The sequence below is a fragment of the Leptinotarsa decemlineata genome, unplaced genomic scaffold (genome assembly GCF_025532065.1).
Source record: "Leptinotarsa decemlineata unplaced genomic scaffold, Ldec_3_MD MMD2_tig00000035_RagTag_RagTag, whole genome shotgun sequence".
Classification (NCBI taxonomy): domain Eukaryota; kingdom Metazoa; phylum Arthropoda; class Insecta; order Coleoptera; family Chrysomelidae; genus Leptinotarsa; species Leptinotarsa decemlineata.
The window spans coordinates 18,298,691-18,315,123 of NW_027412540.1; the positions used below are offsets into that span (position 1 = coordinate 18,298,691).

General features: G+C 32.9%; 1 protein-coding gene across 1 annotated transcript in view; it reads left to right on the forward strand.

Moving 5' to 3' along the window:
• Positions 1-16,433, forward strand: part of LOC111509302 (frequenin-2) — a 328,404-nt gene that overhangs the window by 216,825 nt on the left and 95,146 nt on the right. Inside the window, exon 5 of the mRNA XM_074171976.1 lies at positions 14,008-14,086. Within this exon, the coding sequence (XP_074028077.1) occupies positions 14,008-14,086 (79 nt within the window). The remainder of the gene's footprint in view (positions 1-14,007; positions 14,087-16,433) is intronic.

A 16,433-nucleotide genomic window follows, 5' to 3' on the forward strand; every position in this document is an offset into this window, starting at 1 on the left:
CTACAGAGGGCGCTGGCTGACAATATGGCAAATATACCAGTAACGTTGAATTTCTTAATTTTCGGTGGGTGGCATGAATGCATAATTGATTTATTTTATTACAGCTCGTTCAATTCTTTTTAGAATTATATTTAGATATAACTTGTACTATATCAGTTATGAAGGCAAATATTATTGTTCATTTTTATGCTTAATTCGTGGATTCGAGCGATCTTATTATTGTATATTTATTTGTTTGCTGGCTTTATTCTTAAAAAAATAATGAATAATCACAGAAAATTTTAATTGATCGTTCATTTTCTCAGGAAAATGAATGAAATGGTTTATTCAGCATTGAAAATGTATGTCATATCGGATCCATTCTGCTTGGTTTTGCAACATTGAGTTTCAACTTTTGCTTAGCTGACAGCTCGCGTAGGAACAATTCGTTTTTAGTTTGTGTATGTTTTGAAAGTGTTTTAGAAATATATTTGAATATTGATATGGTGCATTCTTGTGCTGATTTTAATTGTGCGGAAAGGCACAAGAAAACAAAAAGCGCATTGGTTTATAAGTGAGTTATTTCATTTAATGAGTTTAGGTACCCAAAGGATAAAATGATGAGAAAAAAAAATGGGTGAAAGTATTGAAAAGAAAGAACTTCAATCCTTCTACTCTTCCAAGACTTTATAGAAATCATTTGAAAATTGACTATAAATGAAAGGGGAACGAAAATGTTGAATTTGATGACAGAGTTTCTTATTTCAACTTCAAGTATTCTCCACAGAAAGTATTATCTAGGGTTAATCCTGTCATTGAGAGTATGAAACAAAATCAATTGAATTTTATCATATGATTAATGGTATTATTAACTCAAAAGATTTTGTTGGATCAGTTCGAATACAATCAATTCTGTCTATACTTGACCTCATTCAACCTTCCTCTCAAGTTTTGGAAGATTCAACAGATGACCCAAGCGAGCCTATAACGCTTGAATTTAGTAGTTATATTAGAAAGAGGTATGTATGTAGAAATCGTTTTTTTTTATGATAAATTGCAGTTGTACAGATTGAGGATTGTAGAATAAATTGAATATTCGAAATGATTCTTCAATCCAGTTTGCTATATTTTTTGATTATCATAACTGTATATTATTAAATAATGCATAAAATCATAGTTTAGGTGAATATTTTGTGATTTATCGACTTTGTGTACTGATTTTAGATATAGAACTTATTTGCAAACATGATTTTTCGTGTACATTTTATTCCATGTGGAGAATTTTTCATTAATTGAAACGTTAACGGGTTCTTATACACTTCCATAATTTAATTGATGATTATAGGCTTCGTGAATTTTATGATTTGGCAATGTTGATTATTTCTATTGTTCCTATTGGCCAATCGAACAAGAAGCGGAAATAGGGGCGTGACCTCACCACCCTACCACATTCGATTTTTAATAATTAATTACAGGAAAACTACGGTACTTAGAGAGATGAAACAAAGTACACTGTTTTTCAATTTAAAATTTCTATCAAGTGAATTATAAACTATATATCATGAAACAAGCCCATAACTTCGAACATTCTGTCTTCCGGTGAAAAGGTTCAGCAATTTTCAACACTCATTCTTTTTTCGATAGTACTTGCCCAGTCCAACTGCTTTCTCTGTGGGGGTTCCTAATATCTTCAGAAAACTATCGATATATATTCATTTCAGAGCCTAATTTTTCAGATCTCCCAACGCCATTTTGAATATCATTTCCAGTAAACAGGCTCATGAAAATCAAAACTAAAACCAGTCGACTGGTGCACCATTTCAGTGCATTTCAGTAAATGAGATTCTCTTATGTTCGCAGTAGAACTGTCGTAACAGGCGAAAATTTCCACTTTTCTCAGTTTTTATGTTCGCATAACAACCCAGATTTCCCGGAATTCTTGGGATTGAGTTATATAATATGCATTTGCACATGGTTCCATATGGGGGTTTATTAACTGATCTATAGTTTCTCCTTGTGCTTCCTCAAATAATCAATGATTTTACGTACTATGTGAGAGTTGAGCACTGTGAAGTTATCATAATAAAGAATGATTCGACACGGAAGTGGTGAACATTCAAAATTAGATAATTACAAACTCATATCATCATTAACGCACTTATCAAAATTTTTCGAGAAATTAATAAAGAACAGGTTGACTACGTATATTGAAAAATATAAAATTTTATCTTTTTTATTAGTCAATGAGCTATGCTTTGAAGACTAGCAGTAAACGTTCAAGCTTGAACGTTTAAAGTTCATTTCTTTATAATTATTTACTGCTACTCTTCAAGCATAGCCCATTGACTAATAAGAAAGTTTTCCTTCCTTATTTGGAGGAATCGGGCAAATTACGGATATGCAGTTGGTTAGTACCTCGTTCACTAGATGGAGTGACATTTTGTTGTTCGCTCCAACTTAAGAAGAGGAATGAAATACTATGAAAGAATTCCGATTTTCAATTATAGAATATCATTAACGTTAGGTCGATGATGGCCACTATCTCGCACTGATGAGTGACTAATGAGCCCGAAACCAGTTTGCAAGTGTGCCCGTTCCAAAATTTAAGGTTGTATTGCATATGCAGGAAATTTTCTGTGAAGATTCCTGCACTGACGCCTGTAGGATATAATCCAACGCCCTTCGTGGTATCAGCCAGGGGAGTAGTTGTTTTCTGATAGGCGTCAGTCCATTCAACCTACTGTGTAGGTATATTCGAAACTGCCTTGAACCTTTAAAGTTCTTTTCTTTAAAAAAATTATCTGACAAGCAGATTGGTATTGAAGAAGAAAATACCAACAGAAGATGAAATTCTGGCCCTAACCACGAAACTAAATAATGCTTTGAATGAAAACAAGTCCTGTCTATGTATTTTTATAGACCTATCAAAAGCTTTCGACACTTTGAGTCACGTCCTACTTCTGCAAACATAAGAATACATTGGTATTAGGAATGAAAAAATGAAATTATACGATTTGCCGTATATTTATCACAAATATACGGCAAATCGTAAAGGTGGACGATGTCCTCAGTCAGGAAGAAACTACTGAATGTGATGTGCCTCGAGGTACTGTTCTGGTACCTCTTTTGTTCAATATATGCTTTTTTCGTAATGTTCTTATATTGGATTCAATATATTTTTTAATGTAGTTAAGTAAGGTGATTGTATTTCGAAACAAGTGTTTGCTCACTTATCGAGTAGGTATCATTTATGCAAAAAAATTGTATTTGCTGTATATTTTTCGATATCACCTAATATCGAATCACCTAAATATCGTTTCTTGAGTAGATTTTTGCAGTTTCGTCCTTAAATATTCACAAACAACATAAAAAACGGAAACATATTCTCGAACAAAGTTCTATGAAAACTCATCATCAAAATGACCTCATTTCTCTTGGAAAATCGAAGCCGAAACATTGTAAGAATTGAATTAGTGCACTTTGTTTCTGACATCACATTCAACGAAGTTATTTGAATGAATGCTCTTTCTCATTGTTACTGTCACAATATATATCATCAAACCTAGAATTACGTGAGTTACTAAATTGACAAATGTTTTTCTAACTATTTTTTCAATTTCTTGGTGTTTCGACAGATTCAATAGTTTTATCTAAATTTGTGTCTTTCTCCTCCAAGAGTTTTGCTGTGAATTATTGTCATTGATACCTGAAACAATTCTGTCACGAATAATATAATGAGTATTTTCTTTGAATACATAGTAATGAAAGTACAGTTTTTCCACATTCCACTTCAACTCTGGTGTAAAAAAATCTTTCATAGAGAATGTTCTCTCTGTATAAGCTAGTATAAGTTTTCAGCAACCTTTTCAGTTTTCAGAGATCCTTAATTTTGACTCAATATCAATATATACGTCAGTCTCATATTGTATGATTTTTCTTCAAAACTATTATCTACAGGAAGGAGTACACCTGCAAATTGCAATCAAGCAACAAGTATCACAATGAAATTATTTCCATTCCGAGATTTTGTTACTAGGATAATTCAGATTGACCACTTAGATTGCATGAATTATCTTGGAACAACCAGAAGCTTTCCAAAAGATCATTTCACCATATTCATATATTGTATTCATTGTATCAACTTTTTTCAACCACATTTTAACGTATAAGTGTGTTAATCTATTTGGTTGGAATTTAATATCCCTAGAATTCACAGTTCTGAGTAGGTACTATGTTGGAAATTCAGAAGATTTTTGGCTTTCAGAATTTTTAATTTTTTTTTGCATTATATTGATTATTTTATTATAATAATGGTTCTTTCAGGTTACTATACTTCAAACATCAAAATTGATATCAGAAACTTTCCTATCAATATTGAAAAGAAACTTTTCCATTATAATAAACTACATGAACCCAAATGGAAATATAAAGAAGATTTTCTGATATAATGACAAATTGAAACAGTCGTTAGAGAAATACCTCTGGTTCAAAAAAATCGATTTTTGTTTTCCTGAATATTTCGTAAAATGTAATGCAGATCTACGTACTCTTCTAGTTCAAAAAACATTGCAAACCTGATAGAATGTTGTTGTTATTGAAATTCTGTAAGTTATGAAGCATTTTCTTGGTTTTTCCAGTTTCAGTTGACGGACAAGTGATGTTTATGGCTTCTCACAGCGAAAAAAACGAGTTACGACAATGTTGGTTGTAATGAATGATACTTCTGAAAACTAAAGTACTTTTTGCATTATTGTGCGTGCTCAACAGCATTCTTACAAAAAAATTATATAGGAAACCCAAAGTGGAACTTTCCAATCGTTGACTGTCAAGTATTATAATAATAATAAATCGACTTTATTCATCATAATATACAATAGAATTGTATACAATAGCATTGACAGTAAGATAGGGGAGAGGTGGCATGAAAGGGACATTTTTAGGGCAAATATGTATATAAGCAATATCAATAAATTTCACATTTATTGAACCTGATATTATAATTGGTATAACATTTGGAAAATGATTTTGAGTATAAAAAACATAAAAAAATTAGTTGTTATTAAAAAAATTAGAAAAATATGAACCACTGTATTTGTCCCTTTCAACACATCTCACTGGATTGAAAGAGGCACATTTGGGGCTGAAAGGTTCACATACAAAAACATTTAAAGTAGGTGTGATAAATCAATATTAAATGAAAAAAAAAAAGCTTTCACTCTTGTAATCCTGGCATTATCAAGAGGTGGAAGTAGTTTGAGTACTATATCCTCTTTTATGACATCAGCCACGTCATCAATCTTAGGAAAAACAAAGTGGTAGGAACTGTCACTAACTTTTTTTAAACCTTAACACTGACTTCGCCATCTTCCATGACTTCATTTATTTGCCCAATAAAATGTCTGATTATTTTCTTTTTCGCAAATTTAACGACGATAAAATCATCCACATTGAAGAAATCATTTTCGGCGAACCTCGTTTCTTCCTCAACCTCCCAATCCAAAGAATTGTCACTTTCGGCATAGACAACATCCTCTTCGTTGCTACTTTCACTGCTACTACTTTGCAACACTTTCCTTTTTATTGTTTTTTTTATCATCCGTGTTGATCTTGTTTAGTTTAATTTTTTTTAATGCACAGGCTTCCTCTATTTCATTTTTCTCTGGTGTGGCAGTGATTATGCGACTAGTTCCTCTTTTTCTTCCTCTTTGATTGAGTTGTCTCGGAGGTGCCTTTGAAAATGGTTTTACAGAAGCAGGTGATATAATTATAGATGGGTCAGTGGAGCAGGACGGACGCGGTTCAGCAGAGGGTACACCTTCTAGATTGGGCCGTTCTGGTCCATCTTGTTTATTTGGATCTTCGTGGTCTGTTACAAATGAGTATAGGAAATCTTGTTCCGCAAATATATTTTTATCAAACGGATAAATACCAGCCTTTGAAAATCTGGAGCAAATATTCTTGGGTGTAAAAGCACTGATAAAAGCGGAATTGACTAATTTTGGTAAATGATAGATTGATATGGTTTTATCCGGATTTGATACCATCCAATCATTTTGGGCAACTTCAAAATAATTTTTGAATGGCCCGAATACCGAGATGTCTAAGGGCTGCAGCCTATGACTGCAGTGTGCCGGAAATGTTAATATTATGACGCCATTTTCACGGGCATGATACATGACATCAATATTAATGTGACTCTCGTGATTGCCAATTAACACCGGGTTTTCTTTAGATGGACGTACTTTTTCCACAAAATGTTTAAATGCCAAATAAAAGTTATCAGAAGTAATCCATCCACTTTTGTGACATAAGCCTAGGCTTCCGGTAGGGCAATCTTCCAGCATAAAGTCCTTAAACCGAACCCTAGGAAATATGAATACCGGAGGAACCTGGTTATTCGAAGCCGAAACAAATGCCAACATTGTTACAAGCTGTCCCCGTTCGGCAGAGGTAACCTGACCGACTTGCTTGGCTCCACGTTCAGCGATGATGGAAGGAAGCTCAGTAACAGTGGTTAAGCCTGTTTCGTCGGCATTATAAATTTTGTCTCCTGTAAATGAGTACTTTTTTAACACTTTTTCCATATTTTGGAAAAATGTGTTCACTGTTGTTGGATTAAAAGCAGTAGCCCGCGACAAGCTTGTTTTCTCCGGGCGGCGCAGAGACAGCTCGGGATGTCTCTTCATAAACAGTTTCATCAAATCTACTCCTGCTTTTTTGTCAGATCTCCAATTTTTTGGCATCTCCTTATTTACTTTCTCAGCGTATGGGTACGCAAGTTCTCGAGTTTGTGAATGAATGAGACCATGTGCCATTTTTGAGGATATTTTTAAATATTGGCTTAAGCTTAACTCTTCTTCAAGTGAAAATACTCTTCTGTTCCCAATCTGTGGCTCATAAACAAATTTATTTTCAGGAGTACACGCTTTTGTCTGTGCCACTAGTCGAGCTAGCATTGATTTAGCTATATCACATTCAGATGCTGCTGATCTAATAGATATTCTACCATCTAACACCATGTCTATAGCCTTCTGTATAGTTTCTTTGGATTGTCTTATCCTCTTTTTGGGTTTAGCATCCATATGACACAATATTTGGACTCTGTAATTGAATAAAGCTACTTCAGTAAGCAGAAAAACAATATAAATAAAGACACAGTATTGAAAGGGACATGTCCCTTTCAATGCATTAATGTATGTCCTTTTCAACGGAACAAAGATAAGAAATTTAAAAATTTATGAAAAACTTACCAAGCCTTCAGTCAAATAGCATATAATACAATAATCCACGAGGTTTCGTGGAGACATATATCGGTTAGTAGCAAAAGTTTATTTTGTTAGTAGATTAAAAGTTTAAGCAACTGTCCCTTTCAACACTTGTCCCTTTCATGCCAGCTCTCCCCAACTATTTCAAAAAATGATAAATTGGCGGGGGTTCAGCCTGAGCTGTTTTTCAACCCTACCGTGAGAAAGGGAGTGTCTACAAGTATAATCGTAATCATAATACAGAAATCTATAAACGCAATCGAACAGATGTATATGTGGTTATCAAGATTGTCAATCAATCCAAATTTACTTTAAATTTGATTTTCAATCTTTTCTTGAAACTCTGTATGTTCACACATGGGACCCAGGAGATAAAACTATGTTTTTCAAAGGAAATAGATATTCCTTTACTGCATTTCACACTTCAAGTATTAGCAAAGCTATTTATTTTAGTGCCATTAGATTCATTCGCGTTGAATCGACAACCGATGGAAATCGAATAAACAACTGGAGAAATAATGTTTTCGGTTTTTCATCACGAGTTGAACATATTCCCGGTAAGACTGATTTATTGAATGATGCCGTCAGCTTTTTGTGATTTTCCCATATAAAACACTCTCTGGTAGTATATAAAACTGTTCGATCAAGAACAATAAAATACATCCTGTCAAGTTAATCCGATAGGAGAATCTAAAAAGCCGAGGGATGACTCTTAGGATCTGCCACAAAAACTTTGGTAATTTTTTAGTCAGCATTTTGTTTTGATGGAAAACGATAGTTGGACGAAGTTGGTTAGTTAGCCAATTCGTCTAGTGGAAAGATAATTTTTATGTTTCATTATACTAATATCCTAATTTCAGACAAGTTTCAGCATTTACAAATAATAATAATAAATTGGCCTCATTGATATTACAAAAAAAAACAATACTAAGATACATTTGAAAATGAAAATAAGTTACAGGAGATAATTGGCCGCGAAGGTAGTGCGCCCGACTCACGATCGGAAGACCGTGGGTACGATTCCCGCCTCGACCAGATATTTTTCTCGACCCTAACCCTGTTAGGAATCACACGTTAAAAGGTAAGACCTCGTTAGTCCGTAGCTCGCATAAGTTTCTCAACTTCTGAGAGTTGTCGTTCGTATGGGGGCGACAGCTGATTAACGGAAAACAGATTTTAAACAGATTTTTTTTAACAGATTCTGGTACTCATTGGCGAAGTCTAGCTCAAAGCTACTCTAACTCAACCAACAAGCAACACTCCATAATGCACGCGAATATACAGAAACAAAAAGACAATTAACATTGGTAGTACCACGAAATAAGAAACATAAATAAACATAATATTTGTGATTACCCTCTGAAGAGAGTTGATAAATAATTAAATTTAATTGATCTGTTGCTTATTAAATTATCCAATGAGCAAAAGTTGACATTACTGACTATCATAGATATAATTTTTATATTTGTATTTGAATTTCCTGATATTGAATCCCTTCAATTGCTCGGGCAATGAATTATAGAGTTTTACAGCACCAAAAAGAAATGATCTCTGAAACTATGCAGTGCGATGTTGTGGCATAGTTAATATGTTTTCATGTCTAATGTTTCTTGAGTGAATATATTCATGCAGAACTAGTTTTTGTATTAAAAGGGGAGAATGGGGAAGGGTAATCAATTCATGAACAAAACAACCCAAATGATGAATTATACTGAGCAACGAGAGTTTTTAAAGTCTTCAGAAATTGAATCATACTTACGAAGTCCATACAACAAGAATTTTATACTTTTTGTTTTTTTTTTCCATCTGAATCATATAAGTATGGGCCATATATAAAGTCACAGTAGTTGAAATGGCTCAGCACCAAACTATCACAAATCATTTTTTTTTATAGAGGTTGGCTCAAAATAAAACAATTACAGTATAGCATAAAAGCTTCTTTAATCAAATTTTCAACATGACTAGTGAATATAAGATCAATGTCAAGCATCACCCCTAAGTTTTCAGCTGTATTGACAGGAGTCAGAATAGTATGACCTAGTTCTAAATGGAAACTGTTTTCTACAAATTAACTATTCTTCTGCGATCTAAAATGCATCATCATCGTTTCATTAGGATTGACTTTTAAATCATGTTCACTTGATAGCCCATTGATCAAATCAAGATCAGTATTGGAGAGGTTTTGTGCCTCAGCATACTCATCGATTTTAAAGTGCATGTGTATGTCGTCAGCATACGCCTGTATTTTACATTTCTTGATGGACGAGATAATGTCACTAGTATTAATGATGAACAATAAAGGTCTCAAAATGGAATCCTGCGGTACCCCTAATAGAATATCAAGAGGTAAGAAGTGATGACCAGATGAGAAATAAGGGAGCACTATCAAAACCATAATATATGATTTCGAGAAATCTAATAGAACCAGAATGCTAATCATTCCATTATAAAATCCCTCAACAATGTCGTGTGTAACAGTAGCAAGATCTGTAGCTGTACTAAAACCCTGTCTAAAATCACATTGCGATGGTGATAACAGATCATTGCTATTGAAATATTAATTGATTTGTGAATAAATAACTTTTTCAAAAATTTCACCCATGGTTGGGAGTACACTGATAATTCTGAGATCAGAATAACTAACTGGATCATTTTCTTGGGAATGTTTTTTCCAACGGCAATTTTCCACAGGTCTGGAAAATATGAACGTTCAGAACAACAATTGACGATATATGTGATATATTTATCTATAAACGGGCTACAAAGTTTCAATATTCTGAATGAAATATTTATCGACCCCTGAAGCTTGACTTTTAATATCATTCATGATTTCATGAATAGCTTCTTTAGTAGCGAATCGAAATGAGAAAAGTTATCTTGCCTGATTAAATAATTATTGCTCTAACATTCAATATTTTCATCACAATTATTAGAAACATTTTGTACGAATTAGGCAAAATAGTTGTTTATTTCATCGGGATTCGAAAGGTGATTGGGTGATGAATCTTGTTTTTTTGAACGAACATTGAGGTTAGAGAGAGCATTCCAGGTTATATATACATCTGGATGAACCATTTACTTGGCTAATGAGGGTCAATGAGTGAGTGATACATTATTGTACCCTTATTCCTAATTGTTATGTCACTGGCTATTTGTAGAGATACCTAATACTTTCCTAGTTGCTACATGTGATTATTATGCAAAAAAGTGAACAACTGGCTGTTTCGAATGGGATCTTTCGATTTTTCGAAAGCGTCTAAGGCCGGTGACATACTTTGCGATATCCGAGCGGCTTTTTCCAGCGCGGTTTCCTAATGGCAATTGCTGGGTAAAAATCGCTACAGTGGGTACCTCGCAGTGTTCGCGATTCCCGAACGATTTCCTGCCAGTCCGGGTTTCTGATTGGGGGAATAATATTACTTGTTCGCGCCTTCAAAACAATCCCTATGAAGTCTACTGCTGCAGCGATATTTCACCATCAAATGGTGGTAACCATGCGCTTTGGAAGCAGAAGGCGCTCCTGCTGAAAGACACCACCCAAGAAGGTACGACGTGCACTCGTACCACGGAAAGAGGAACCAGGAAAAAATGTTTTCTGTTTCATAGAAAAATGTCAGACAAGTTTTTTACCTGTTACCGAATGTCCATGAAGTCGGGACAATTGTTCGATCTTTGCTACAGAAAGATCGCACCAGAAAGGGTAGCCATCAGCATTGAAGAAAGGCTTACTGTTACATTGAGGTTAGCTCTCCATGGCCGTCAGTGGCCATGGAAATCCTTCTAGATCTACCTTCTCTCCACATTTTTCTGGAGAGAGAGGCTAGATGGACTGCATATAGACTTGTGCACATTGCCAATTGCACAAATCAATTTAATGCAGAGTGCAACAGACACTGGAAGTCACTTCAGTCTTGAAATGAACTCTGACTTTATGCTGTCAACTACGAACTGCCTTATAAAGTACTGTTACTGAGTAGAGAGGATTCGATCCTCCGAGAGAAGAAGATATTAAGAGCACATATTTGTTGGTTCACAGATGGATCGAAAACACCTTCCTGTTCTGGTGCAGGTGTTTTCAGTCGCAGACCCAGGACAGAGATATCAACCTACATGGGAACCTATGCGACTGTATTTCAAGCAGAAATTTACGCAACTGAATTGTGTGCGGAGAGATTGGAAGAATCCAACCTCATACATAAGTCAATAACAATATTCTCGGACAATATAATATAATATAATATAATATAATATAATATAATATAATATAATATAATACAATATAATATAATATAATATAATATAATATAATATAATATAATATAATATAATATAATATAATATAATATAATATAATATAATATAATATAATATAATATAATATAATATAATATAATATAATATAATATAATATAATATAATATAATATAATATAATATAATATAATATAATATAATATAATATAATATAATATAATATAATATAATATCATATAATATAATATAATATAATATAATATAATATAATATAATATAATATAATATAATATAATATAATATAATATAATATAATATAATATAATATAATATAATATAATATAATATAATATAATATAATATAATATAATAAGTAATTGAAAGTGCAACATAATTTTCATTTCATACTCAGTAAATTGCTTTTATCTGATTAGAATAGTATTATTTTATTAGTTGAAAATCTGTGGTTCCTATACGTTGAATATACGCTTATGAATTGAATTAGTATTTGCAAATGGTTTCTTAATAAAGTGCTGAAGATTTTTGAAATTTACGTAGTTTGCTGTCAGCTTGATGATTGATGAATGACAAAGCGATCTGATTAATACACAGCCATAAAAAGTCTTGTTCGAATGTGGGCAATTTTTCATTTAGCGTTTCTGAGGGGCATCACAACAAATTCAATGTTTCTTACTATTTTTTTGGTGTATATTCCTATTCTATTCTGAATCAATACGTCAAGTAACTGACTCATTATACTCTTAAGTGGTATATATTTCGCAGTAACTTTTCGGGGTGAACCTTTTAAATAGCCCTTTATTATAATTCAGCTTTGATTATTTGTCAGGTTGTGGAAGGTTATGCACACAAAAGTCTTGTGAAGAATATTACCGTATTCATGTTTATAAATGAATTCATCTGTATTGAAATTGAATTACTCACACACAATGATTTCCAAAGAATCAAAAGAAGGCTTTTTGAAAGATTATATTGAATTTCTCGACAACATAAACTGTACAACCAATATTGCATATCAGTTAAGCATATGGAAGGAACTGAAAACTCATTCAAATTTGTACAAGGACTATGGGATATTGATAAAAATAGTTTTTGCTATAGAGAACGATTGGAATATATTCAATGGAGATGTTTATTATTCATGCTCATCTGATTGAATATCTATTTTTTTTTGGTAATTTTTGGCAGACATACATTTATAGAGCACGGAGAGACAGTTGCACCCCAAATATCTACATCGTTGTCACTTTTTTACGTACGTATATTTTCTAAATTCGGTATTGATGTTGATGAACACGTACCAAGATTTTCAAGTTGATATACTTACATAACTTGGTGTGGCATATGGAAATTTAACGTATATTTTCGACAGAAACAATATGTTTTATAACTCAGTTCAAGACAATCACCATTTCATTTCTGCTTGAATTAGTATTATTAATTCTCAAGTAAAACCTTTTCTGAACATATCATTACAAAGACCTGACTTTTTGTTTCTGAGTGTAAAATACAGAGAATATGGAACATATTATTGTGACTTGAAAACGAGAGAAAATCAGCTGCTTCAACCGCGAGTGGATTATTCTGGAAAGGGGAAATTTTGCATATCGTAGTTCTTCCTGAACAAACTCAACAAATCGATTGAATGTCAATAGAAATGTGACCTGTTCAACTTTCGAAATTGCTTTTTTGATGTTTCTCTCAACCGTAAAATCACCTTCCCATATCTGTTTGTACAGAACATAGTAATGCAGTGCCGAAAAGTATTTTTGTGAATGAGTTCTTGAAGTTGAATGATCATTCCATGCAATTGCGAAAGAACTTTCAGATTCTGTTCACTAGTATAAGCAAATCCTAGTTTCATGTATTGGTGCCTTCATTTTGGAATTGTTACAGATTCCAATGACATTATGTTTTCATAGGTTGCTCTAAAACTAAAGAACATTAATTTATGGTCGGTCGGTAGCCAAGCGGTTCGGCGTGGGTGCTTTGTTCACTCACTCGAATTGACTGCCGTGTTGGTCGGTGGTTCAAGCCCTAGTCTGAACGATCGATCTCCACTTGCTACCGTCCAACCCGTGTTAGGAATCACACGTTAAAAGGTAATACCTCGTTAATCCTTAGCTCGCACAAGTTTCGACTTTTGAGGGTTGTCGTTCGTAGGGGTGCGACAGCTGGTTAACGGAAAAACAGATTTTAAACAGACAGATACATATATGTATATTTTCCTGATGAGAAATAATTGTAAGAATTGGAAAGGTTTTTGTTCTAGAATTCTTATCAGAGTTTGAGACGCGAATGTGTATAAAGATATTATCCCGAAAGTCATTTTTTAACTTTTAATTGAGGTGTATTGAGAATTCGATTTTGAAGATATCTTATCCTGAATTTATATGGATAATAGTCACATCACATAAGGATAATAATAACATTTTTTGCAAATTGGTTTATTCACAGTCCCTGTCATCAAATAATGTGCTTCATTTTTTCAGGATGGTTCCATAGAATTCGAGGAGTTCATTCGAGCTTTATCAGTAACGTCTAGAGGAAATTTGGACGAAAAATTACACTGTGAGTTCATTTGATTTAATATTAATAATCCATCGTATACAATGGAATATCTCTTTCTATCAATGAATATGTGATGAAATTACTTGAGAATTTTTTTTCCATATTTTATTATATTACTTTTTTCACAAAACCGTTTGGGGACGATATTTTTTCGAAATTGATTGAAATTCTATGTATAATTTCAGTATTTCCTTAAATATTTCCCTCAACAAAACCCGTATTACCGTTTTACTACCAAGACAAGGCAGGATCATTTGTTATTTTTTGTTACATCACTACTTTTGACCCAACTGGTTTCTCGAAATCTTGACTGATTCCTCGAGAATGAGTTTATTCTAGACACCGAGGTGAAATCTGGTGAAAAAGGCAATTTTTCGAAGATTACATGAAAAAATTCAACAGTTCCGTATAAAACGTTAACATGGAATATTGTTATTAACATTGATAGTTATACAGTGTGGACCTTCATCAAATGAAAGGTGATATAGGACTGAGTCTAAGATACTTTATGGGTTTGTTGTACTTGATCCGCAGGTTTTATGCCTGACATTTCATCTACGACTGCGGTAGACATCATTAAACCTGGAAAATAGCTTAACATTCTTTGGTGATGTAGAAGATAGCAAACCTATAAATTGTGCTTCGAAAATATGTTTTATGATGTATCATTAAAATAATTCAGTAAATGCAAAAACAACAGTTTTATCTGAAATTGAAAAATCAGTACATTCTAGATTGTCTGAATATCTTGAAAAGACAAAATTGATATATGATATGCAATACGGATTTCGAAAAAATTGTGACACACAGTCGGCAGTATTAGATGCCATTACCCAATTACAGCTAAATTTAGATTGAAACAAAAAATGTGGGGTTCTTTCATTAGACCTGAAGAAATCATTCAATGCTGTGGACCACGAAATTCTTCTGAGAATAATGCATAATATAGGTATCAGAGGTTCAGTTTACAATTGGTTTCAAAATCATTTAATGAATAGAAGGCAGAATGTCTATATTGGCGACTTGGACCTGTTTTGTTTCTTATATATTTCAATTCTTTGGCTACAGTTAATTTATTGGTGAGTCACAAATGTTTGCTGATGACCCCACTTTAATTTACAATAGAAATAGTGTACAAGAAATCAAAATTATTATTTCAAAAGACCTTGATCAGATATCTTCATGGCTCTTCAATGCCATAAAATGACACTTAGTTTTCAGAAATTTTCAGTTCCGTTTCAATTGTTTCAAAAGATCCAATGAAATTCAATAATGAAAATAATAAATACCTTCCTAGTGCTAAATTTCTTGATGAAAATATATCATGGAGAAAACACATTGAAACAATAAAAAAAAGCTTCCATAATTGGAATTTCATTCAAAATAAGAAATGTTGAACCCCTGAAATACCTTAAATAGATTTATTTTTCATTAGTATATTCCAAAATTCAATATCTTATATAAATTTGGGGAATGGCAACAAATTCCTTAAAATAAAAAACTTCAGAACAAAATTATAAGGTGTATATACAAGTTGAACTACAAGGAGCGCACAATTAACTTATATAAACCAAAAAAAACCATTAGATTTGTCATCCTTAGACAAATTCAAATTATGTACCTTCATTCATTTGGCGAAAAATGAGCTCAAACATTCAAATTTGACATTCAAAATCTATGATGACCAATACAACCATTTGACAAGATATTCAGGCAATCTGAAATCAATTAAAATGAAGACAAATATTTAGCAAAATTCGATTATAAAGGTATCAAATTTTACATTGAGCTACCGAATGCTTCAAAATAGTTTAATAAACAAAAATTCCGGATTCATTTGAAAACATATTTATTGTTTGTATAGATATGTTATCTGATGAGTACATTTATGTTCATGTTGGTAATAATGTTCAAACATATATGTAGGTATGTATATATGTGTATATGTATGTATATTCAGTTTATGATTTTTTTTTGCGTGCTCTTTTCGTAGTTAGTTATATTACAAATTACGAAATTATAAAACAACAACAAAAATGAATTGCCACTCTGGGGCGCATTTGTTTTTTCAGCTGCGTGAAAACTCGGAAAAACCTGCAGCACCACATCACCTGAAAATATTGATCTGCCAATGTCCTCTCTCATGAAACAAAATGTAAGGTGTCTTCAGTTGCTCCAATGAATTCAATGCATCGCCAGAACACTAAGTGACATGACTCAACCTCTAGCGGATGCACCAAACTCTTACGAAAGTTCGAAATAGATGAACACTCCAATCTAGCAGACCACTATTATAATCTTCATACAGTAATTGTTCATTGCGGTTCTGAAGTTGAATCTGGTCATT